Consider the following 26,889-nt stretch of genomic DNA (forward strand, 5'->3'; position numbering starts at 1 on the left):
TTGACCTTAATAAACTTTACCCCACACTTTGGTTAAATCACTTCGTATTCCTTGCTAAACAAACATGCGTGTTTGGGTGATATGCCTCCTTTGCACGGCTGTTTATGGAATTAGTCGTATTTCACAGCCCGGTATCAAAGCTGTTAACTTTGCTGGGGCAATAGACGGATGGATGCTGAATGGAAGCGTGATTCACGAAACAGAAGTTGACTCGGAAAGTTCTTGTTGGTTTGAGTGCGTGGAGGAAGAGCGATGTCGATCTTACAACTTTGGACCCGCAAAGAACAAACCTGAAAGGTTCATGTGTCAACTGAGCGACTCTGATCGATTTATTGGTCGTGTAAACTTTACACAGGCTGAATATATCCGTTATAGAGGAATAAAGGTAAATGTAGACTAGTTAAGATGGTTTCCGCCGTACATTCGAGCAATACAGGCAAAAATAAAGTTACACAGAGATCTCATAGTATGGTAACAGTTTGAATACAGTTAACAAAAATCTGCAAAATTTTTAGCTCTAAGGCTGACCCGCCAGAGAAAAATGGATTTGTAATTATCTACATTTCCATTAAGGTGGCTCGATCGGATTTTTGAGTGACGATACCTTTGAACTTTGAGCAACTTGTATGCCACGGTAAACAATAAGGCTGAAAATCGATCAATACAGCTGTACTAAAGAAAGATGAAAGTTTCGAATGAAATTAGTTTCATCGAAATCGGAGTAGCCATAGCAACATAATGACGTCACCACCCATTTTACACGAGACCGATTTTCTTGTAATGGGGGGATAATTTTGAAAAAAGGCTTCTAGATCTTGGACTTGACATAGTTTTCTCAACGTCTGCAAAATTTGAAGAATTTTTATGAGAGCGTTTTCGAGAAAATTTTGGATGAAGTTTTCAGGTGCTAAAATACAACAAAAGCAAAGCAGTCTTAAAACATTATTGAGAAAACGTTCATAAGGCCCGATTAAGAAACATTTTAGCCTTAAGTGAATCTTGTACTATCTAATTACCTTGGGAGAAAATCTCAGAGAAATCGTTTCATTTAATCTCTTGAAACATCGGCTTGAATATGAACTGGTATGAAGTGTTATTTCGCTCTTTTATCGAAAAAGGGCCTTCGCTTACTAAAATGATCGCAAAATAAAAAGCGCTCGATAGAATTTTTTTAAACTTGGCAGTCAAAAGGAAGAATAAGTACGTAATGAAATGTCCGATTTTCAAAATAATTGAAACATTTTAAGGCAGTTAATTCAAAGCCTTATCTCAGGTAAACATTGCGCTGTTTTTTACCCTACATCGGATCGCTGCCTCATTATCTGTCTCCATTGTCTCAAGCCGCGTGCATTTGTAAATTCCAGAAGATCATGAATCACTAATTATTTATTACTGGAGATTTTTGCGACAATTCTGCCTTGGCCTTGAACCTGTTAGGAGACTGAAGATAATACATAAGTGCTTTTCTATCCTATTCCTCGTTGTTATTGTATTTTGGCCTGTTATATTAGCTTGTTTCTGTGCAGTTTTCGGAAAAAGCAGCTGTTATACATATTCAAGTTGTGCTGAAATTTACAAATGCACGGGGCACGACACAATAGAGACTTATAATGAGGCAGCGATCCGATGTAGGGTGAAAAACAGCGCAATGTTTACCTGAGATAAGGCTTTAAATTAACTGCCTTTGAATGTTTCAATTATTTTGAAAATCAGACATTTCATTACATACTTATTCTTCTTTTTGACTGCCAAGTTAAAAAAAATTCTATCGAGCGCTTTTTATTTTGCGATCATTTTAGTAAGCGAAGGCCCTTTTTTGATAAAAGAGCGAAATAACACTTCATACCAGTTCATATTCAAGCCGATGTTTCAAGAAATCAAATGAAACGATTTCTCTGAGATTTTCTCCCAAGGTAATTAGATAGTACAAGATTCACTTAAGGCCAAAATGTTACTTGATCGCGCCTTATGAACGTTTTCTCAATATTGTTTTAAGACTGCTTTGCTTTTGTTGTATTTTAGCACCTGAAAACTTCATCCAAAATTTTCTCGAAAACGCTCTCATAAAAATTCTTCAAATTTTGCAAACGTCGAGAAAACTTTGTCAAGTCCAAGATCTAGAAGCCTTTTTTCAAAATTATCCTTCTATTACAAGAAAATCGGTCTCGTGTAAAATGGGTGGTGACGTCATTATGTTGCTATGGTTACTCAGATTTCGATGAAACTTATCTCATTCGAAACTTTCATCTTTCTTTAGTACAGCTGTATTGATCGATTTTCAGTCGTATTATTTACGGTGACATACAAGTTGCTCAAAGTTGAAAGGTATCGTCACTCAAAAATCCGATCGAGCCACCTTAAAACGGACGTTTTACGCCAGTTTAAACATTTTTGCGAGGTTTGACCTAAATTTTTTGGAGAATGCTTTAAAGTTTAATCACGGGGTCACTAAGACAAATGAATTTCAGCGAGATGTTTCAAATAGCATTAACTTTTCAAATTGTAATCCATTTCCATCTCAGTAAAAATGGACCATTATTTTTAGGTTTCCTACGACACAAATATATATTTTGGCTGTTTTTAAAATCTGTTACAATCCTTGAAAAAATCCGTTTAAGGCTTGTAAATAATTATTTCGATGGTGACGTTTTTTTTTAAACAGAGTCCATGTGAGACGGACAGCTCACCTTGTGGCCAGAACGAAATTTGTATTCCTAACTATCAAGACAACAGTGCAAGATGCGATTGCAGTGAAGGTTATACAGGGACACCATGCAGTAAGTTGAAGTCAAAACCTGTCAAACGTTCAATGAATGATCCGGCAATTCTTCTCCTCTTTTGAAAACAAAATCAAATTATGGCCAATTGTTGAATTTTACCTTTTACTGAACAAGCGTGAGGTCAAGATAACTGGATATTACCCGGGTTGTTTTTATTGCCAGTTTATGGACCAAGACGCAGCCAAGACCCATAATCAACGAAAAAATCAAAGATCTCTTCGAGGTACCGACTATTTTGCATGAGGCATGAGTAGGGAAAATAATAATATTGAAAGCGAAATGCGATGCATTAAATCAACAAGTTTAAAAAATCGATCTTAAAGTTTGACTACGACTTTGCTCCAAAAGAAAGGTTATCAGTTGATTGATTTTCCTGATTATAAGCTGGATGGGAATTTTTCCCTTTTCCCTTTCCCTTCCACGTCTGTCATTATCGTCTCGAGTTTTCACCTTTGTCTTTTTAATTACATATCATCAGAGGCACAGTGCGGTACAGTTAGAAAACAAGAGTTTCCGTTAGCAGACCTCATCCATTTCTAAGCGACGAGCAAAAGTCAGTATAACAAGTACATAAAACGGACTATGTAACGTTGTTTCCGTGATTATCGGCTGGCTGCAAATTTCTGTTTAGGCTAACGAATTTATAAATAGACGTTATTATGAAAGCCTCCTACGGAGACGTTCTTTTGGATTAATTGGAATGACGAGCCTAAAGAATCACTGTGTACAGGAAGAGGCTAGCATCACGCAAATAGCTACACGTCAGCCATTCTGGTTACCGGGGAAGACTGCCAGTATATTGCCAACCCCTAAATCAGAACGAGTAGGGGAGATAGTACCCATTGTGGTGATCCAGTCTGTTCAAATGTAGTTATGCGCTGGGCTGGAAGTTGAATCAGAAAGCACATTAGGTTTGACTGGATGTGGAAAATATTGCTTTAACTCTATTTTTTATTCATTTCAACTTATAGAGCCCAAAAGTTGCGCCCAACTCCTTCAAGATGGTTTCACATCCGATGGCGTGTACTCCATCAATCCAGATGGCGGTGAACCATTCCAAGTGTTGTGTGACATGACCAAGGACGGTGGAGGTTGGACCGTTTTTCAGAGACGTTTGGACGGCTCTGTTGACTTCTTTCTTGAATGGGTGTCCTACAAAAACGGCTTTGGAGATCTGAACGGCGAGTTCTGGCTCGGAAACGACAATCTTCACCGTTTGACAGCTGGTGCTGACGTCAAATTTAGAGTTGACCTGGAGGACTTTGAAGGCAACATCAAATACGCCGAGTACACGACTTTTAAGGTGGCAGACGAAGGAGATAAGTACCGGCTTTTGATTGGAGGATACAGTGGATCCGCTGGTGACTCGATGTCATACCATAAGTAAGAAACTACTCATCTTAATATTGTTTTCGAGGAGGCAAACACACAAAAAAACACACTAAAAGGGACACTGTAAAAAGTACTAAAATTGGCAAAAATAGGTCTTATCGTACATGAAATGCACCTTGTACATCAAAGATGGAGATATAAAGTAAATTTTTGTTGAAGGAAGAGGGAAATCGTAATAATTTTGAGGTGTTTTTTTAGTCCACAAGGCCAAAACTTGAAAACATCAGCCTGACTTTTTCAAGTTGAGATCTTAAGTTCCTGATGGCATCACAATAATATCACTTGTTTATCGCTTTAGTTCACTTGCATGGTGATTTTTAACCAAATTGGACCACTATTCGTAGTTTCCATATGTCTTCGGGCTCTTGAGTTTTTGAAATAAAACTGGTGACAGTGTCCCTTTAATCGAAGCCAACCTTTAATGCCTACCGCAAAGGACTCTGGAAGACCCTAGAAAACTACTTCATATAACAAAATTATAACATATTTTTTATTTTATTTATTATAATGGATAAAACGTTTTGAAAAAGAAAAGAAAAATTAAAACTTTGGGTGCCAGGCTGCAGCATAAGGACCAAAGGCAGTCTCCATTTGCATTATATGTGATCTTGATTTAAGTCAAGTCAACTTTATTTAGGCAGGGTGGCCCAATCAGCACTTGGCTTGCGTAAATTATGACTACATTATAAAATGTTTAATATGTACAAAGGTAAAAATGCCTAAAATACAAATGAATTATAATTCTTTTAAAAATTAAGATGAAAATGGGAACCAAGTTAAATAAATAAATTCATAAGAAAAAAACACTTTCTATAATAAAGTCTAAGAAGGTTCATAAAAATGGAAAGTGATGTTGCTTCTTTTATTGAAGTAGGGTAAATAATTAAAAAGAACCGCACCTGAGTATTTAAACGTCCTTTTCCCTAGCGTTAACTTAGGTTTCGGCAAGTGCATGTCGTTCCTTTGTCTTGCCTTCTAAGAATGAACGGTGCGATTTGTATAGGTAATCACATGATTTCGGGTGCAATTTGGAATAAATCAGTACGAGTAAATTTTTCAAAGGCTAACCAAATTGCACAAGCCCGTAGGGCGAGTGCAACTTGTAGACTTTGAAAAATTTACGAGTGCTGATTTATCCCAAATTGTACGAGAAAAATCATGCGATAACTTGTTAATAATACGCATACAGAAATTTCACTTGAAGTGGATGACAAACAAAAAGTGTTCAGTGGCTTACCTTTCCGATTCGTTCTTAAACATTACGAAGTTTCCGGGGTTTCAGTTACCGCTGGGAAATTTTAAATCTCTCTGTTATTCATTATCAGGTGCTTTTATCCTTATTCAGTTTTATTGGTTTGGGCTGAAATGTCCAACTTCAATTCACGCTTGTAATCTTTCTTCTTATTACGAGCCGTCGCGTAAGAAAATCCACGATTGGTAGCTTTCAGTAGTTTCGTAAAGCCTTGCTTGTGCTGTACAAACGTCCAATTCCTAGTACTTTGGTTTATATACTTACAACTTTCGTTAAATCGGTCAAACTTTTCATGAATCGTTATGTTTTTGCTCGATTTTTGCTCTCTCAAACACTCCGACATCGGCCGCCATTTTGTTTTGGTGCGCTTTCCGACTTTCCTGTCAATCAATTTAATTTCAACTTTCTGCACTCAATTTCAACTTTTTGCACTCAATTTCAACTTTCTGCACTGTTTAGGATTAATTGACGTGCTCTCAGCCAATGAGCATGCAGAAATTTTTGTATGTATATTATTACAAATAAAACAATCCGACAGGCTTCTGTTCAGTGGATGAATGATTGTTACTATTGATTTGAACATTCGATATTTGAATCAAAGTGTACCTTTTTCAACTCCCGCAAACTATTTCCTGTTAGCCGTTTAAACTATGTTATCATGTAACCTGTATTGTTTATAATTCTCTTCCAGTGATGCACAGTTTTCCACGAAGGATAACGATGCTTCTCTGAATGGTGACTGTGCGCAGAGTACCTCAGGAGCCTGGTGGTACAAGGCTTGTCACCAATCTAATCTCAATGGGTTATATCTTGGAGGACCTACTTCTTTTCATGCCAATGGAGTTATCTGGCTCGACTTTAAAGGACACGATTATTCACTGAAACGTTCTGAGATGAAACTAAAGTAATGCCTACAAACGAAATTTTCTCCGGTTTCAAGTACTTTTTGTAATGTGGTACTTGTAATGTGTAAAGCTTTAAAGTTGCAGATGTCCAAAATGAATGCTTAAAATACTCGAGAGTACGTATGTGTTCTTATTTAGACCTCGGGCAAAACAGTTTTACAGTTTTGACCGAAGTAGTTTGTAGTTTAAGTAGTTCCAGTATTTCATAGATTCTGCTGTATATACATTCATTGCGTCAAACGGCCATTTAAATTTTTCTGCCGTTACACTGATTTAATAATAGTATTTTGAGTTAAGGGAAAGTTTCGTTTTATGAAACGAACCATATCCCAACATTCCTTTTTCTTACAGTACTGTTGTTAAACGTTAAGATTTAGAGTTTACCTACTTCATTTTGTAAAAAGCCAAAATCGAAAACATCTGAGTGAAAAACGCACAAAATTAAAGTAGAAAATGTACGTGACAAATATTGAATGTATCTTTAGTTGGCTAACAATGAAACAAGCTAAGTTTCGTGTGAGCTTTATTGAAAATTAAGTCAGGTTGAATTGGAAACTACAAAATTACTCTCTTTCGCATTGCACGTTCGAATTTCTGAACTTTTAACTGAGTATTTGTTGGTATTACCTTAGTGTATAAAACAAAGGTTATTGCAATGTTTTCCCTAGCTAATGTATTTCCTGGAAACTAGTCAATCTTAAGATACAATGAACAATTGTTCCAACAGATCTTGTTTGTGTAAGGTTAGTGTGTTTTTCCTTCTTGACATTCGATTGATTGGCTGTGTTTCTTCCTGGAATTGCTTACTATTTACCTTAAATTGTTTTTTCAAACCGTTACAAGTCATACGAGTTGATATTCAGTGAACAGATAATTTTTCTTAGAACTTGCCATTTTTGTTTCTACGAGCAGAATGTGTCAGGAATACGTAGTTATTGTGACACTATAGTTAAAGGTATTATGTACTTATATACTCCTTTAGAATTCGGCTTTTACAGAAAATGTAACTTGTGATGATCTGTAATCAGCATAAATTACTTTTTTGAAGTGGAGGGTTTCGGGTGCTCAGTGTATAGTGGGATTCGAGTTTGTAATCGGTGGCCATTAGCAAGGTGAGACATTCTACGTATAAGTTAAGTTTGGATTTTTATTTTTTAATTTATTTGTCATGCACGGATGTACGTTTCCGCATTGTTCTAGTTCTGCAATTATAATTGTATCGCTGCATTTAGCTACAATATTATTAGCTACAATATTAATATAATATTTAAAGCTACTCTAAAATTCGAGTGAAAATAAAGTCTACGGAGTATGTATGTATGTATGTATGTATGTATGTATGTATGTTTGTATGTATGTATGCATGCATGCATACATGCATGCATGCATGCATGCATGCATGTATGTATGTATGTATATATGTATGTATGTATGTATGTATGTATGTATGTATGTATGTATGTATGTATGTATGTATGTATGTATGTATGTATGTATGTATGTATGTATGTATGTATGTATGTATGTATGTATGTATGTATGTATGTATGTATGTATGTATGTATGTATGTATGTATGTATGTATGTATGTATGTATGTATGTATGTATGTATGTATGTATGTATGTAAGATTCCATATTTTAAAAAGTACTCGTGTACAGTATGTTTAATAAGGATACCCTATAACACCAAGGGTTGCACCACTGCCTTGGTCAGGTGCACACGTTCCCCCGTTTCTTCCACCTACTGGTTTTAAAGGGGTTTCTAGTCCGGCTTTGGTGCATTTAGTTTCTCCCTTTATTTGCAGTTTAATATTTCTTGTATTATCTGTTGAACTTGAATAAACGGGTCGGTGGCTTGGCTGGCAACCGAACTCAGTTTAATCACTGAGATGTGTGTCTTGATGTGTAGTGGAGGCAAAAAATGTTGGTACAAGGGACTTTCCATATCTCCAACTTGAGAAACATGCCCCTTCTTATCGTAAAAAATGTTGTGGTTATTCATCGTGGTAGAGTACAATAATAAATTATTTTTCGTTTGTCTCACGACGTAGTCACGTGTGATGGAGATCGCGACGTTTCGACTGCTAGTCTTCATCAGGCGATAAGGTCGACTGGTTGTGTGTGAACTTATTAAGCACGCTGCTGCACTGTGATTGGTTGTTTTTCAACAGCTGTGATTGGTGCATTTTGATCCTCGCTGTTTCTGTGTCTTATTGTTCCCTCAGCGGTCCGCTGTCGTACATTTGTCCTGTTGTTGTATTTTTTGATCGTGGGATATGTTTAGGATTTATTTTTTTTTTTTTTTTTGTTTTTTTTTTTTTTTTTTTTGTTTTTGGGGGGGGGGCGGGGTTTTTTTGTTTTTTGGGGGGGGGGGGGAATTTTTTTTTTTTTTTTTTTTTTTTTTTTTTTTTTTTTTTTTTTTTTTTTTTTTTTTTTTTTTTTTTTTTTTTTTTTTTTTTTTTTTTTTAAACATGAGTATAGCAGGAATGTTTCCTCCAACATTGTTCAGATACTTAGCGGGTTAATGTTTTACATCGGTGATGCTGATAGAAATCACAGGGTAACCCAATATTAAAAGGGACCAGTATTATTTATGTGGGGGGGGGGGGGGGGGAGAAGGGGGGGGGGGGGGGGGGGGGGGGGGGGGGGTTGGGGGGTGGTTTTGTTTGGTTTTTTTTTTTTTTTTTTTTTTTTTTTACCCTCAATTAGTACAACGCGGTATCGTAAAGTTTGTATTTTACGAACCGCTAAACGCCTCGTAAAAATCCATCTGTAATCTCCAATTTTAGTTAAATAAAAAATCCTGTCTATCTGTTCTTGTATCTAATGGTTGATCCTTTTTCTTTCTTACAGAAGATCACCAAGACCCTAGAATAACCGAACACCAGTGCTGAACCCGTGGCTGAGTTTAAATCTCTGCCGTTCTACCTTATGTCAAAGGTCTTTCCGAGCAGCTTCGCCGCTGCCTACAGCAAGGTCCGTACGCGCTGTTTTCAATTCGACCTCTCTCTTATTCGACCTTTTCGGGAGGTATGTACTGGTGCTTGTGCTTTTTGGGTTTTGTTGCCTTTTCCTGGGCCTGCTGAAATTCTCCACAACTCTCCGGTGACATCAGACTGTAAGCACAAATACCATTTGCTGTTTCATGGCTATAACAAAACAGTTAAACTACTTTCATAAGAATTGTACCAAAAAACTGGAATGAAAATAAAATACAGTAAAATGCAGTTTTTTTTTATTTATTTACACTTTCTAAACCACCTGTTACAAGTATATAAGTGCGGGAAAAGCCATGGGAAAGTTCCAATAATTTTAAAAAATGTATATGAAGGAGGAAGTCAAACCCGAAAAAAAAGAATCAAACAGAAAACTAAAATAATTTAGATCTGTCATAATTTTTACCAACTTTTGATATAAATGTTTTTAAACATACACTAAATGCATCAGTACTCACAGATGTACTCAACACAGGAGCTATTAAATAAGCCTTTTTAATAATATTTTAAGTTAAAGCTCGAAACAACAAATCTATTTCAATACTCAAGGTACGTGGCACTGAAGTGACTGAACGGACAGAGAAGTCAAAAATCGACAGGCCATCTTACCTTGAGTTTGCCACGATTTTTTGGGATCACTGATTTAAGGAGAGTCAAAAAAGTGCTACTGATCGTGAATATCGAACAAATTAAAGTGATATTGGGCCCAGGTATTGAGTCGTCTTGCAGTAGATGGTAGGCTATCGACGGTCGGTATAAAACGCAGACCATGCAGACTGCAGACTGCAGACTGCAGACCGTGCAGACGGTGCAGACCGTGCAGACTGAGTAATTTTTTTTCTTCTTTTTTTACATTGTGTTTCACACTTTTCACGACGGTTTCCGAAGTTCGTTTGAAATCGCGAATCGCTACGAATTTAGGGGGAATTCATTATGTAGTTGAACAAGAACGAAAGAGTACACGTGCAGCGAAGTTGAAAGGTTGAGGAGTTCGCAAGTTGAGAAGAAGTTCGTCCAGTTTGTTTAATTTGGTGAAATGAATCCGTTCCCAGTACAGCAAAAAGCAATCCCAAGTCCAGAGGGCAGGACATCAACGGACTAAAAAGCAAGGCTGCCCTGAAAATGGTTTGTGAATGTTACAACAAAGTTTTCCCAATGTCACCCGACACCCGACTAAAAATAGATTACAAGTTCTGCCGTGTGCAGTTTCGAAGGAAAAAGTTTCAACAGATGAACCGGTTTACATATAAAAATACTGTTTTGTGTGCCGTAAAAATCTTCTAAAGAGAAAAAAACGTTTTCCTTCTTGAATACACATCGGTTTGGAAAATCTGCGGAAAACCAGAACTTTTCAATTCCGTGTTTGTTATACTTCTGTGTTTACACAACACGCAAGTCACGCCATCTGTCTGTTCGTGATATGAAACTCTGTTCCTCTGAAATAATTTATATTTGCAAAAAAATAAGCTTTGGTTAAATTTTTTTACTAATAAACAACATTGCTTTGAACAATTGAAATGTGTATTTATTTACGAATTACTTATATTTTATTATAAAGGACAGTGTAACAATTTTTGGGGGATTTCTCAAGAAAACCCTGTATTCCCAAAGCAAAGCTACCAACCGAAGCATTTGTTTACGTTATAAAATTGAACTAGAAACCTGAACTTAACAAATAAACTGCTATATCCGACCAGTTCGTTTTACCTATAACTTAAAATGTTCCAATGTTTACAGTGTAACGCGCTCTTTGACGTAGAAGAAAACTCAACAAGCTGGAAGCTAAATAAAATAATCCTTGACCTTGAAGCCAACTTTAGATGATTTCCTGCCTTCCTGGACTTGAAATTGCCTTTCCTTGTACCGTGAACGGATTCATTTCACCAATTAAACAAACTGGACGAACTTCTTCTCAACTTGCGAACTCCTCAACCTTTCAACTTCGCTGCACGTGAAATTCACAATTTCGTTTCGAAGTTCTTAATTTGATTGACAACTACATAATGAAATTCCCCCTAAAGTTCGTAGCGAACTTCGCGAATTTCAAACGAACTTCGGAACTTCGTGAAAAGTTTTGTGAAACAAATGTAAAAAAAGAAAAAAAATTACTCAGTCTGCACGGTCTGCACCGTCTGCACAGTCTGCAGTCTGCAGTCTGCATGGTCTGCGTTTTATACCGACCGGGCTATCGACCGCTATCGATGCACCGGCAGGGCAGATAATTTATCCTTCGCTCATATGGACCAACAGCGAATGTACGTATAAACAAACGGTATGTATCAAGAAGCGAAGACTGTTTTCGCAACCAAATCGAATTGTTTGTTCATTACGTTCTTTTAAAGAAAACATAGCATTCGCTGATTTTTGCAGCGTATTTAACAAATACAGCTCGCCTTCGTCGCTTGCCACGAGACGTGCACTGATCCACGACTTGACACAAATGAACAGAATTTTAATTTAGACCATGATGCATAGCGATCCCAGTGCGCACATCGCCTGGTTTGTACCAGTGTGGGTCACGATCAATAAACTTTACCTCGTAGTGTCCGGTGTTGTTGGTGTGTTCTGCAACGGCGGAGGTCTGGGTACGGGCGAATCGGATGTCGCGGTCGTGCTCTTTAAAAGATAACAAGAGCGGAGGAAATCTGTGCGATAACTGTCACACCACAAAATGTAACAACAGACACAAATTGTAATAGTAGCGCAAATTGAAATAACTTGATAACGCAAAATGCAATACTTTTGACATAAAATGTAAATAATCAGTTTAACACAAAATGTAATAACGCAAAATGTAATAAAATGACCACAACGTTCCCGAAAAGGTTTGCTGTTCTCTGTTTCTTTTCTTTTGTCTGAAACTTAACACCGCCATAACATGCCTTGTATTACAAATAAATGGAAATGAAATACCGAGAAAAGTTCTTAAAGTAAGGCTAAAATCTGATTGTCTAATACTGATCGCAAGTCAGGCGTTTTAAAAAACAAAATGGCGGCTATTTTTTCGAGGTTTTGTGATCGATGTTTTAGAAGATCGAAGATGTGGAGATCTAATTGAGGAAGCAATAATAAACAAAGATAAGGAACGAAGATTTTCAACTACTAAAAAGGCTTGCGTGAAAACAAACGTTTTATACAGTTAATTGTCGTTTACGTGTAGTTTGACACTTCTAAAAACAAGCTCGGTGCGAGCACCTCCAACGACAAAGTGTTTTAAAAACAAATTTGCAACATTTTGCACGCCGACAAAAATTTACCATACCTTTAGCGGAGAAGTCAAAAGCATAAAAATCTGAGTTTGTTCACTGCGGGCGATTCGTGTGCCTTTATTAAGTTAGTATTTTTTAAAAGCAGCGACCACTTACCACGTGTGTTAACAGTTTGTTCAGTAATAAAACGTAAAAATAACAAGTCAGCATTGTTTTCAGTATTGAACGATAAGTCGACTTGTTTCCTAAATAGTTAAATTATTCGCTCTCTATTCTTTGCGTGGTACCTGATTCGGGCTGCGCCCACGGCACGGTCGTTACGTTATTAAATAAATCCACAAACTTTACGTTTACGCACGGAAGAAATTTAAACCATCCTTAAAATTATGTTTTATTGAATAACATTCCATACACTCGCCAGTGACACAGTGGTTTCCTTTCTTCTCTTTATTTCACCTACTTTACATGTGATGTGATTTAATTTGATTCAAAGCCTGTTATTGCAGATGACTGCGAAATTAAGCGACAAAGGCGTCTTAAGGAGACAACACAGTTGGGTATCATATATTAAATCTTCTTTTCAAAATATCTCATGATCAGTTTATGTTTGCGAACCAAATGTCAGTATTAATCTGCCGATACGGGCTTTACAACACTAAAAAAGCTATTTCTAGCAACAGAAATATTTTGCCAAGAAAGAGAATGCTTGGAAAACTGCTTTCGGCAAAAGAATCTGTAACATTCATCACAACGGAGTTTACCTTTTTAATGAATGCTGTCTCAGTGCCCCCCCCCCCCCCGTGCACGTGTCATTGTAATGCCTAAAAGTCCCCTTGAAGTGTCGAATTGCCTGAGGTGATAAAAGGCATGATCGTGTGAGAAACCATTAAATTATGCAAAAATGAGGGGCGTGATTTACATTGGCGTAGGGACACTATTAGTTTAGTCTAAACAACAAAACTGTCACTTTAAAGTTCGACAATTTCAAAAGAAATTCAATGAAAAAAAAACCAGTGACATAAACTAGCCATTTAACGATATTTATTTTTAGTGTTCCTATCCACTGAACTAACTAAAAAAAACAGACAATCAAGCAAAAAACTGTAGCTATTTACGCACGAAAGAACGTTCATTAGCTAAAATTGCAGCTGGAGCAGAATACCATTGTTTTGTTAATGATCTTCGTACACCTGCGCATTCTGTCTGAGAAAACTGTCTTAAAACTTTCTCCCGACTTTGGTTAAAGACATGCATGTCTGGATGATATTCGTTCTTGGCACGGCTGCATATGGAATCAGTCGTATATCAGAGCCTGGTTTGAAAGCTGTTAACTTTGCTAGGGCTATAGAAGGATGGGTGCTGAATGGCAGCGTGATTTACGAAATAGAAGTCGATTCGGAAAGTTCTTGTCGGCTTGAGTGCGTGGAGGAAGAGCGATGTCGGTCTTACAACTTTGGACCCGCAAAGAACAAACCTGAAAGGTTCATGTGTCAACTGAGCGACTCTGATCGATTTCATGGTCGTGTTAACTTTACAGAGGATAAAGATTTCCGCTATAGAGGAATACAGGTAGATATAGGCTAGTTAATTGCTTTCAGTTCGCATTTTCATTTTTTTGACACGAAGCTAACGAGAAAGATTTATTATTTTTACTTCTCCTTATAAGTATTTTGTGTCTTTTCTTCAGGAGAGGTTAGCTACAGCTGAATCTTGTTCAAAAATCTTTTTGTCGAACATTCTATATAAGATGTAACCAAATCGAATTTTTTAAGGGAATTAATGTCGGTGAAGAGAATTTAATCATGGGAGTGCATGTCGTCTTCAAAAAGGGAATGTTCTCCTGTTAGTAATAATGTTACGCCAGCGATACCACGAGAGGAAACCTCGAGAACGCTTGTGGCTGGATCGTTGGCCTATAGTGAACAAGGGAATCCTAGCTTGGACAAGCAAATTATTCTATTTTTTAGGCCTTGTTAATAGTTATTTCTATGTTAATGATTGTTTTCAAACAGAGTCCCTGTGAGACGGACAGCTCGCCTTGTGGCCACAAAGAAATTTGCATTCCTAACTTTCACGACAACAGTAGGCGATGTATCTGCAGTGAAGGCTATATAGGGAAACCATGCAGTAAGTTTAAGAAGCTTTAAGTCAAAACCTGTCAAACGTTCAACGAATAAACCGGCAATTCTGCTCCTCTTTTAAAAATAAAACTGGTTTTTAAATTTTAAATCTTCAAATCTTGGCCTATTTTCAATTTTTTTCCTTTTATTTTACTGTTACCTATCAATAACTCTTCGTATTGTAAATTCAAAAAAGTTATTTCATTCGATCAACGATGTTAACCTGCGCTATGTCACCGCTCCACCTAAGTAAGAAGCGAATCTTCCATCCCTATTTTTTAAAGGGACTGGGTCACGGATTGAGCCACATTTAGGCACGGGAATTGTCTGTCAAATTCGGTGAAATATAAAAAATAACCTCTTCAAACAGTGAAGGAACATTTCAATAACACAGCAAATTAAAAAGAAGGTACGGATAGCCAAAAGCGAAGAAGTTTGAAACGGATTGCGATATGGGCTGGACAGTTTTCAAAGTTAATTTCCTTTGCTTGTAACTTTAAACTGTAACGCCCTGGAGACATATTTGTTATGGTTCCATAGAACTAACGTATTTGCAAATATTAAGTTTCATAGTGAGTATTATTTTGACAAAGAGTAAAAAGATTTCACAATGATGGGTGGTACTTAATGGCAAACGACAATATTTTCTGGCAAGTCTTTTAGTTTTGTTCAAGTGCCGACTGAAGGGTCCAAGGTATCAATCCCAAGGCATCAATCCAAACATCATTCGAGTACGAAATCGAATACACTCTTTTTATTTTATAAGAATCTAGTTTATAAGAATATTGGGGCTGAAATTTGCGAGTTTTTAAGAATATTTTAAGAATAAACCCGAGGCTGAGATTTTGAAAAGAATATAGTTTTTAGTTGAAACAAAATCAGGTATTTTCATTTCCGTCACTTTATCTCTGTGAGGTCCAATGCTTTGTTTAAAGCCAAAACGGCCAGGTTGCAACGAAAAGCAATGGTACATGTGCACAATGTAACACAAGACAGATCTGGATACCAAACACTTGTAATTGATTACCCAATACTTGCTAAAACGGAAATGTCAAACGGTATTTTTTAAGAATGTTCATAAGAATATTTTCAGCCTAGAATCGGCAGAAAAATAAGAATATTCAGCCTGGGTCGCGAAAACTGTAAAGAGGGTGTAATGCATTCATATACGAAAGAAAAATGATACTTTTATGTCATGTAATAAATCATTTTTTGACCAAGCGTAAGGGCAAGATAGCCGGATAATGGCCAAGTTCTTTTATTGATAGTTTATGGACCGAGACGCAATCGAGGCCCTCAATCAACGAAAAACCAATGAGACCAATATCCAGCCATCTTGACCTCAGCTTACGCTTGTAATAAAAACACCATTTATCTTGCGAGACAAAGCGGGCAATCCCGAGAGGGCAAAATAGCCTTATATTGCCTGCTCGGGTAGCCAATCACCGTAAAGCAAATATGACTTTGTCAAGTGAAAACCGCTCTAATGGAAGGAACGCTTGAAATTGTTAAGCTTTTCTTTTTTTGATCAACAGAGCCCAAACGTTGTGCCCAACTCCTTCAAGATGGCCTCACAACCAGTGGCGTGTATACCATCTATCCAGATGGTACGCCTATGCAAGTGTTGTGTGACATGACCACGGACGGTGGAGGTTGGACCGTTTTTCAGAGACGTTTGGACGGCTCTGTTGACTTTTATCTTGATTGGGCGTCCTACAAAAACGGCTTTGGAGATCTGAACGGTGAGTTCTGGCTTGGAAACGACAATCTTCATCGTTTGACAGCTGTCGATGACGTCATGCTGCGAGTTGACCTGGAGGACTTTGAAGGTGATATCAGATACGCTGAGTACACGACTTTTAAAGTGGCAGACGAAGGAGATAAATACCGGCTTTTGATTGGAGGATACAATGGAACAGCTGGCAATGGGATGTCAACTCATGAGTAAGGAACAATAGCGCTTAAAATGATAAAGAACTAGCCGCTAAACACGCAATATTTTAATTAAAGGCCCTTTTAAATACCTAAGTGACAGATTTCCATACCCTTTCATATACCTAAACTCGTGAAATCCCTATCCTTTTATATACCTGAAGCCTTAAAAAGGTACCCCTTTCGGGCGGAGCCTCCCCGTATAGGCCATCATAGGGAGTACCCCCCTCCCCCGGGAAGCAAAAAGAGAAAAACGTTTCGATGGGACCAAAATTTAAGTGATAACAAAGAATTGATTTGTACTAAATGTGTAAAGAAGGGTATATTGGGACTAAAATAATTATTTCGTGTTCATAATGGTGAGGCTTTTTTTTTTTAAAGAATAATCATTTCCAACTCGGTTAATTCTTTTAGGCGGAAAGCCGGCTTCAGCAGTTTTGATAATGTTGTTATATTACTTGAATTGTTTGCAATTTTTTTTTCAGTGGTTACCTGTTCGCCACGAAGGATAATGACGCTACTTCTTTACAGTGTTCCCAGCAGTACAAAGGTGCTTGGTGGTACAGGGATTGTCATCGTTCTGTTCTCAATGGACCATATCTTAATGGACCTCATTCCTCTCTCGGCCATGGGATTATTTGGTACGACTTTAAAGGATACTTCTATTCGCTGAAACGTACTGAGATGAAAGTGAAGTAATGTTTTCACGTTTTTCTTCAGTTTTCTGCAAATACGTTTGCACAATGGTACATGTAATGTGTCAAGCTTTCAAGTTGTTGATGGTCAAAATGTCTAGTATTGTCATTAAACTTTTTAGAATCTTCGGCTGGATATTTTGTATTCTGGGCCGAAACAGAAACTAGATCAGTTTCACTCTTTTTATTTTATAAGAATCTAGTTTATAAGAATATCGTGGCTGAAATTTGCAACTTTTTTTGTATTCTTCGGAAGAGTCTGCATTCTTGGCCTAAAAATAATAGATCAAGTAGTTTGTTGTTTCATTTTTCCAGTAGTTCATGAATTCCATCTCGGAGATTTCGAGTAGTTTCCTATTATTCTAAGCTCGCTAGAGTGTACGCAGAAATCACCTCGTACGAGAGAAAAACGGCTACCCTAGCTTTCAAACCATGGATCTTTATTCACTGTATGTCCTGATTTAATACATTGATTAGCATACTGATATAAAAACGAAGGGATGCTTTTAAAAGACAACAAGAGCAGAGGAAATCTAACTATTACATAAGATCAGTTTTGGACACTGCCCAGAATATTTTATTCCATAAATACATTATCTAAAGGACAGTCAAAGCTACAACACTAAAGCTACAACCAAGAATAACCTTGTTCTTCCTAAATGCAAGAGAGTTTCAGGTTGCAAGAATTTTTTCACAAGCAGAACTCGCCTGTGAAATAATGTTATTGTTTCCATTCGTGACACTACATCACACAAACAGTTTACAGAGTAGCAGTTTAGTAGCACTTTTTATTCTTATTAGTATTAAACTAAGTTAAATTTTTATCATTTTAGCATATAATATGTAGTTAAGTTTATGTAATATGTAGTTAAGTATATAATAATACTACATGATACTGCATATTATGTAGTTGCTTAGGAAGGGCCATATTGTAAACTACTGGGCCACCAGTACCACGTTACCCTCGTCAAATGAAGTCTTATCATCATCATCATCATCATCATCATGATTATTATTATTATTATTATTATTATTATTATTATTATTATTATTATTATTATTATTATTAAACTTGTGTGGTAACTGTCACACCGCAAAATGTAACAACAGGCACAAGATGTAATAGTAACGCAAATTGTAATAACTTCATAAGGCAAAATGCAATACTTTGGACATAAATGTAATAATCAGTCTAACACAAAATAAAATGTAATAACGCAAAATGTGATCAAATGGCTATGTTCCTTGACGATGTTCTCGTCCGCTTGATATAAAAGATCCCGGAAGGCAGCAGGGCACCTCCCGCTCAGCCATAGAGCTAAATCCCCGCAAAAGCCCCTGTTACAAAAACAAGCTCGGGTGCGACCATCTCCAATGACATAATGTCTTGAAAACAAATTTGCAACAATTTGCACTCCAACAAAACTTCACCATACCTATCGAGAAGAGGTCAAAAGGATAAAAAGATTTTGTTCGCTGCAGCTGTTAAATGCGGGTGGCTAATGTATCCACACATTAAGCGTTTTCGCATAGAAAAATTTTAAACCATCCTAAAATTGTGTTTTATCGAATAAGAATAAGATTTTATTTGCTTCTCCAAAAATGGTTTTTCAGGGTAAATTACAATGAAATGTTTAAAAAACTGTACAGTTAAAAACTAAAATCATTCTAATTATTATAAAGGGCTTCGTTTAAAAGGGTTCTATGTATCAATAAAACTCTTCCAAGCGCGACGTTTTATAGCATTCTTAAAAATACTCAAACTATTCACATCTGTTAGAGTCCGAGGTAGTTCATTCCAAAGCCGAGTAGCTCTGAATACAAATGACTACTGGCCGGTAGCTGTTTTGAATAGCGGGACATCTAACTTGTTTCTGTGTCTTGAACAACATATCATACACTCGCCAGTGAAACAGTGGTTTCCTTTCTTCTCTTTATTTCACCTGCTTTAGCTTAGCTGTTACTAAGATACCAAATGACCTGTTATGTGCATTAATTTGATTCAAAGCCTGTTATCGCAGATGACCGCGAAATTAAGCGACAAAGGCTTCCTAAAGGACAGCACAGTTGGGTGTCATATGCTAACATCTTCTTTTCAAAATATCTTATGATCAGTTTATGTTTTTGAACCAAAACTTATTATTAATCTGCCGATACGGGGTTGAAAATTATAACAAACGCTATTTCTGGAAACAAAAATATTTTGCCAGGAACGAAAAGCCCTTTGAAAACTGCTTTTCGGGAAAAGAATTGACAATAATGTATCAGAACAAAAACTGTAAACTATCGGAAATATCTAACATATATAGCTTTTGAGAGATTAATGGAACGACATTCATCAACGGAGTTCAACTTTAATAAATACAGCGGCAGTGTTACCCCGGTGTGCATGTTTCATTGTAATGCATAAAAGTCCTCTTGAAGTGCCGAATTGTCCGAAACGATAAAAGGTCGGCACACTCTAGGGAACTAGTCGTATGGACTTACTTCGGGGACCAGTCCCGTAGTGTGTACTCGTATTTTGCATCGAAATTTTAGTCGCAGGGACCACATTTTCGGTCCCTGCGACTAGTCCCACGAGTTAAGCTAGTTTGATTTCTGGGACTAGTCGCAGGGGACTTGTCGCCTAGTATGTACCTAGCTTAAGGGAATGACCGATGTGAAAAGCCCTACTTATACAAAACAAGGCCCGTGCATTGCCGTAGGGACACTATTAGTTCAGTCTCAACAACAAATCAACAAAACGGTCGCTTAAAATGTCGACAATTTTAAAGGCAAATTTCGTGAAAAAAAAAACCACAAGGATATAAACTAATCATTTTACGATTGTTCTTTTTTTATTTCTTTCTCCATTTAACGAAATAAATAACAGACAAACAAACGAACAAACTGCAGTTATTTGTTATGCGCTGAAGATAGTTTATTAGCTGAAATCAGCTGGAGCAGAAAAGCATTATTTTATAAAAAATCTTCAGACAGCATTCCCGTACACCTGCTTAAACTTTATCTCGCTCTTTAGTGCATATCCTTTGCCCAACAAACATGTATCACTGGATGATATTCCTTCTTGGCACGGGTGTGTATGGAATAAGTCGTATTTCACAGCCCGGTTTGAAAGCTGTTAACTTTGCTAAGGCAATAGAAGGATGGGTGCTGAATGGCAGCGTAATACACGAAACAGAAGTGGATTCGGAAAGTTCTTGTCGCCTTGAGTGCGTGGAGGACGAGCGATGTCGATCTTATAACTTTGGACCCTCAAAGAACAAGCCAGAAAGGTTCATGTGTCAACTGAGTGACTCTGATCGATTTATTGGTCGTGTTAACTTTACAAAGGCTGAAGACTTCAGTTATAGAGGAATAAAGGTAGATATAATCTTGTTGACTTCTTTTCGTTCGTATTTGTATTGCTGGACTGGAAGCGAGTATTAGTATTTTCACTGCTGCTAACATAACAAGTATTTTTTAGATTTGTTCTCCAGGAGTCGTTGCTGTTTCGGTTATTGTTTGGCTAACTGAGGTGCTAACAGTCTTTAAAATCTTCAGCCGAATCAAGATAAGGCCTTTATGAAGCAGCCTCGGACATTCGATAAAACGGTGAAACCAAATAGTATTTTATAAGGGAATTGTTGTTAAGGGTAAAGAAAATGTGATGAATTGTATGTATTGCGAATGTTCTCCTGTTGCATTTGGGAGATCATGACATATTCCAAATACTAAGCGCTTCATCGCTGCCCTAATAGTCAACAGCGGATTCCTAGCTTTAATAAGTAAATTACTCTATTCTTTAAAGGCTTGTAAATATTTATATGTCAACAGGAAAATTCTCGTGGTGCTAAACATTCGGTGAGACCATGTCAAATTTCCTAAACCCTTGGCGCTGGATCGTTGGCCTAATAATTTACAACGGAACTCTTGCTTGAACAAGCTAATTACTCTTTGTTGTAGACTTGTAAATAATTTTTTCGATCTATGCTAATGTTTGTTACTAAACAGAGTCCCTGTGAGACGGATAGCCCGCTTTGCGGAGAGAAAGGAACGTGCATTCCTGACTATCAAGACAACATTGCAAGATGCAATTGCAGTGAAGGCTATACAGGGAGACCATGCAGTAAGTTAACCTGTACAAACGTTCAATGAATGATCCGGAAATGAAATTAGCATGTGCTATTTTATTTTATGGTCAACATATTTTAACTAACTGTCAATGTTTGGTCAAAAAGGGTTTATTACATGATATTAAGAGCACCCTTTTTGTTGCGGAACAAGGAAGCCAATCGCCGCTCAGGATTTGTTTTAATTTGTGTGCTCGCAGAACTAGTAATATTTCGTTAATGGAAAGGAACGCGTGACACTGATTAATTTTTCTTTTCATTGCAACTAACAGAACCCATCAAAAGTTGCGTCCAGCTACTTGCAGACGGCTCCACATTGAGTGGCGTGTACACCATCAATCCAGGTGGCTGCGATCCATTCCAAGTGTTGTGTGACATGACCATGGACGGTGGAGGTTGGACCGTTTTTCAGAGACGTTTGGACGGCTCCGTTGACTTCTTTCTTGGATGGGAATCATACAAGAACGGCTTTGGAGATCTGAACGGCGAGTTCTGGCTTGGAAACGACCGTCTTCACCGTTTGACAGCTGGTGCTGACGTCATGCTGAGAGTTGACCTGGAGGACTTTGAAAGTGATATTAGATACGCCAAGTACGCAACTTTTAAGGTGGCAGACGAGGAAGATAAATACCGGCTTTTGATTGGAGGATACAGCGGTACAGCTGGTGACTCTATGGCATTCCACAAGTAAGAGGCTACTTATCTTTATATTTTGACGTTTATTATTTTTTTTTATTTTTCTACATAAAAAGTTGTGAAAAAAGTACAAAAAACCTCATCTACTAAAGGAAGGTTAAAATTCTAACTGTAGGTTCCGGGCTGCAGCAAAATGACTAAAGGCAGTCATCAATTGCATCACGTGATCTTCATCTGCGTGTCACAACATTCTGTTCAGTGGAATGACATTCGACAATTTACCCTTTTGAACTCAAAAGCCTCAAAAGCCCCCATGAGGTGTTTTCGAAATTTTGTAAAGAGAATTTACTCTACAATGCTGCTCATTTTAATATTCCTTGCGGAAATTTTGACATGTCAACCATGTGTCCAGGATCATAATAACAAGCAGGTCTGGCCTAAGGTCGTCATTTAAATCTTATTTTGTCATTTTTTGAGACGATTTGTTTAATTTTTCATTTCGTTAGCATTATGGCTTGATTTTGCATCAATGTCCGTTATTTTCAGACTTTTAGGAAAATTGTGAAATCCAAGATGGCGGATCCAAGATGGTGGCTCTAATGACGTCATATGACGTCATAGCCAAAACAAAATTATGTAATCTTGTAGAGCAAGCTACGGGCTACGCAGTACAAAATAATTTCGCTGTACCTTAACAGAACGAAAATCAAAACGACGGTGGGGGTATGAACTTGCTTCTACGTCCGAGGGATAACTGTGCTATCATCTTACCTGTATTGTTTTATATTCTCATTTAGTGATTCAATGTTTTCAACGAAGGATAACGATCGCAATAACTGTGCCAAAGCTAATCTCAACGGATTATATCTTGAAGGAGCTCATTCTTCTGATGCCGATGGTGTTAACTGGGTGGCCTTTAGAGGATACTATTATTCACTGAAACGTACTGAGATGAAAGTGAAGTAATGCTTGCAAACGATATTACAAAACACGTTCTGTAAGCTGGTACTTGTAATATGTCAAACTTTAAAGTTACAGATTGTCAAATTTCGCATATGTACGATATTTGGAAATAAGTACATATGTATTCTAATTTCGACCTTGGGTAAAACAGTTTTACTTTCCTGGTCGAAACAAAAACTAGCTTAACTGAGTAGTTTGCGTAAGTCATCCCATGATTTTGAGTGCAGTTCGGGTTAAATCAGCGTAAGTAATTTTTCAAGCCCGCACGGAGAGTGCAATAGACCATTTGCATTATGACGTAAAAGCGCAAAGAATTCTAGTAGTTGTAGTTAGGTTTGCGGGAAATTTTGAATCGTCATCAAGCCCGCTTGCCCAAGAAAATCGTGATGGAGGTAAAGAAAATTACTCTTACCGAAGAAGACGTCCCTGTGGCTTCATTTAAAGCGGAAAAAGCAACCTCTCAGTATAAAACCAAGTCCGTTAAAATGGAAAAAAAGTTATGCAAGAAATTGTATATTTGCTGGGTTGCATCAGTTTTGTAGTGAAGTTTCAACGAGTGTTTCCTCCACTACGTCCCACTCGAGTCCGCGCGGTCCTAAAACTTTTGCTTGCCAGGTATTTTCAAATAATATACGAAGACGCAATATTTTACCCTTTCTAAACATGGGGAAGTACAGTACGTGATGTCTACACTCGTAAAAATCTTTGAGGCTAACCATTCGAGTCTCACAAGTAATCGTTCATCAACAAGATTATGGAAATAAAATTATATTTGCTCGCACGGCCCTCGCTCGGATTGAAACCAGAACTGCTACTCCACGAGTTGACATTTCCAGCACAAAAACAAGAAAACTTCTTTGTTAAAGAATATTGCAATAACAGTTCTAATTTGACGGAAAAAGAAATACAATTTTAAGATAAAAACAAATATTAAATCTGTATTCACCTGCACAGGGTAGTTTGAAAATCCTTTATGATTGACCCTTCATGATTCATCGATGATCGGATGAAGCTCGATTGAACGAGGAAAATTATTTGACTATTTTCTCTGTCTCGCTGTAAAAATAAATTAAACTGATCGTCCCGCCGAGCAATTATGATAAATGGTAAATTTTCTAAGCTTTTCAGTGAAGAATTAATTCACCTGCGATCGATGGAAGCGATCGTTTGTTGAACGTCTAAAAATAGATGATGGACAAAGTCAATGGCTTGCCTTGCTTTCACTTGATTCCACACAAATTTAGTTATATCCTAGACTCGTCCTTTCAAGCAATCTGTTTCCAGTGCGCAATGTTTTGAAGCTGTGTTATTAGGCTAAAATTATTTACGAAGAGAAGTTGTCGGCCGCGATGAATGAATTTCTACGAAGTCAACTCCGCCACACAACGTACACTTACTTGAACACGAACAACATTTGACTGTCTTGGTTAAAACACAGAACTCAGTCAATTTTCATTTCAAAGCTATCATCCTGTTTTCTATATTTTTAACAGGGAACTGAAAAAATAAATGTATAAACAAATTTCGAAGCGACAAAGAGCGTAAACTTGGCAGCTCAACTTCAGATCAAAATAAAAGTCCTGGATGTCCACCTTCACGCTTGGTTGCCCTTAGCCAATCATAAGGCAGAAATGTTTTTTTCCCGCGAACTTAAGTACAACTACCAGAAGTCTTTGCGCTTTTACGTCATAATGCAAATGGTCTATTTGAAGTCTTTTGAAAAATTTACGAGTGCTGTTTTATCCCAAATTACACGAGAAAAATCACGTGATTTGTTTTTGATAATCACCTACAAAAATTTCACTGCAAGTGGTTCAGCAGGCTGGCGATGTATGTGTGACGTCAAAGAGCACAACCTGAAGTTAGGCAGGAAGTTTAAACTTTGTTTAAATACTTGACACTTCTTGTTAATTTACTATTGACATGTTTTTCGAAATGCCTGTTTTTGCAGCATCATGTTGATTGATTTTTATCGATAGATTTATGCTTGATTAGCTATTTCGTACCAATATTTTGCCAAATTAAGGCAAATAAACGGCTTCTGTGTTTCGGTGAATTTTGATGAAATAGCAAAAAACTGTTAAGTCACGTGTGTTAAGTTCTCAGCACGAATAAAATATTGAAGTCCCCAAACATTATGTGTCTTTTTGTGACGTTTTATGATGGATTTCATCGCCCATGCAGGAATAATGTATTTAAATTGTTAGCGGAGCTCCCAGCGGCCCGAAGGGCCGCAGAGCAGAGCCCCATACCCATCGAAAATTAACAGACCCATGCTTTCGGTTTTTCATGGTCATCATTGGCTAGCGGTATGGTTCGTGGGCGCGTACGACGTACGTACGTCGTGCAACATGGCGGCCATACCCCAGAAATAGGATAAAGGTTATGGTTAACGTCAGCTTACATGTTTGATATTGGACATCCATGTCATGGTCTATTGACAGCTGTCAAAACAAGGTTTCCGCTGACCGGTATCACATGACCATATCGCGGGCTCACATACAGAACTCATCGAGGTCGAACGTTTTTTCGAAGTTTACTGCTGACCGAGTAATGGTTTATATAGGATCGCGGGCTCAAGTGCTATATTTTTTTCTGTTATCGGTCAGTAAATTCGGGTTTTCGAAAAGGGCGAAGTAAATAACTGGGGAGTCCCGCTTTTAGGCTTGGCTAATATCATAGCAGATATTTGGCACCAATACACCACTTTCATAATGGCGGCCAATTTATTTATTCTTTTATATGTATGTTAATTAGCCCTACTGGCCTCGTCAGCATGTGAAAAATTCAAAAGAATTTTTACCCTAAAACGAGGCCAGCAGGGCTAATTAACATACATATAAAAGAATAAATAAATTGGCCGCCATTATGAAAGTGGTGTATTAAAGGCTATTTCCAACAGTACGAAATGTGTACTTTCCAAAAGACCGTTTGAAGAGAAGATATCAAGTAGGGCGGTTGAAGTGACTTATTGAACGTAAAGCCTAATAGCCATAGAATATGATGTAGTAAATTTGATTTTCAGAAATTAGCTAATTAGATATGCATAAATTAGTGAAAAATGGCCATTTTGGTAAAGGTGCAATAACTTTCGGGCCATCCATTATGATTTCACACAGAGCTGACAAGGTTGCATCATTGGCAGTTTCTTCCTGTATCTGGGACACTCGCGTTGGGCTTGCATTAAGACTTTGTATGGAGAATTTTAGCGGGAATTGCGCAGGAACTGCGCACGCGCGCAGCGTTTGACCGCTGTGTGTATCATGGGATTTACCGGATTACAAACAGGCGTAAGATTAGGCGCTATGAAAAGTTGCTGCATCCACCAAAAACATATCTAGTGGACAATTATGAACTTTTCCCGTCTTTGTCTCTCTTTGTCTTGAAAGAACTACACCAAAGAACAAGATTTGAGATGTACTGCGTTGACGTCACAGACTGTTCTAGATACAGACTCCTGTGACTCGGTCGTATGTTAGTTTGGGGCTCTTAAAGGAAGTCCGTCACATTATCCTTAGTTAACAGTAAACATACACCTCCAATGTATCTCATTAAATACAAACTGACTCAATAAAATGAAAACCATCGGCAATATAGAAAAAGTTTTTTGATAGAATTTTAGTGAAACCCTTGCTGAGTACAGTGTTTTGATATTGTTTTACAAACGTGCCGAAACACTTTCCTGAAGTGTCGTACTGTCCGATTTGGTCACAAGAATAATTATACAAAACATTCAGTGACATTATTATTCGTTTCTAGTTACCTCCACAAAAATCCCCAATTTAAAATGTAGTTATCCAGCCCCATGGTTTAAATAATCAAAATCGTAATTGTTATTTGTCACTAAATGTGCTAATGGACAGTTTGTGCATTTTACCTGAAAGTCCTATTCGAA

At 37.4% G+C, this 26,889-nt stretch overlaps 3 protein-coding genes and 1 pseudogene across 4 annotated transcripts in view; 3 read left to right on the forward strand and 1 right to left on the reverse strand.

Moving 5' to 3' along the window:
• LOC144657496 (peroxisomal membrane protein PEX14-like) overlaps positions 1-26,889 on the reverse strand; it is a 307,100-nt gene that overhangs the window by 101,586 nt on the left and 178,625 nt on the right. The window lies entirely within an intron of this gene.
• Positions 63-7,633, forward strand: LOC144657502 (microfibril-associated glycoprotein 4-like). The gene is made up of 4 exons (XM_078517855.1): positions 63-385; positions 2,663-2,777; positions 3,752-4,163; positions 6,116-7,633. The coding sequence occupies exons 1-4, from the start codon at positions 65-67 to the stop codon at positions 6,330-6,332; spliced, it is 1,065 nt and encodes a 354-aa protein (XP_078373981.1). The 5' UTR covers positions 63-64; the 3' UTR covers positions 6,333-7,633.
• Positions 2,738-22,997, forward strand: LOC144656337 (ficolin-2 pseudogene; annotated as a pseudogene). The gene is made up of 4 exons (XR_013571294.1): positions 2,738-2,756; positions 21,371-21,391; positions 21,668-22,082; positions 22,829-22,997. The product of XR_013571294.1 is annotated as a ficolin-2 pseudogene (transcript).
• Positions 13,697-18,431, forward strand: LOC144657504 (ficolin-1-like). The gene is made up of 4 exons (XM_078517857.1): positions 13,697-14,105; positions 14,549-14,663; positions 16,192-16,600; positions 17,074-18,431. Exons 1-4 carry the CDS (start codon positions 13,785-13,787, stop codon positions 17,285-17,287), a joined length of 1,059 nt encoding a protein of 352 aa, XP_078373983.1. The 5' UTR covers positions 13,697-13,784; the 3' UTR covers positions 17,288-18,431.

This window comes from Oculina patagonica, chromosome 6 (genome assembly GCF_052425735.1).
Source record: "Oculina patagonica isolate OP01 chromosome 6, crgOcupat, whole genome shotgun sequence".
Taxonomy (NCBI): domain Eukaryota; kingdom Metazoa; phylum Cnidaria; class Anthozoa; order Scleractinia; family Oculinidae; genus Oculina; species Oculina patagonica.

Excerpts from the sequence above, each read along its gene's own strand:
- LOC144657502 (XM_078517855.1), top strand. The coding sequence starts at position 65 with ATGCGTGTTTGGGTGATATGCCTCCTTTGCACGGCTGTTTATGGAATT. Across the intron at positions 386-2,662 it reads TCCGTTATAGAGGAATAAAG|AGTCCATGTGAGACGGACAG; the intron begins GTAAATGTAGAC and ends TTTTTTAAACAG. Across the intron at positions 2,778-3,751 it reads TTATACAGGGACACCATGCA|AGCCCAAAAGTTGCGCCCAA; the intron begins GTAAGTTGAAGT and ends TTCAACTTATAG.
- LOC144657504 (XM_078517857.1), top strand. The coding sequence starts at position 13,785 with ATGCATGTCTGGATGATATTCGTTCTTGGCACGGCTGCATATGGAATC. Across the intron at positions 14,664-16,191 it reads CTATATAGGGAAACCATGCA|AGCCCAAACGTTGTGCCCAA; the intron begins GTAAGTTTAAGA and ends TTTGATCAACAG. Across the intron at positions 16,601-17,073 it reads AATGGGATGTCAACTCATGA|TGGTTACCTGTTCGCCACGA; the intron begins GTAAGGAACAAT and ends TTTTTTTTTCAG.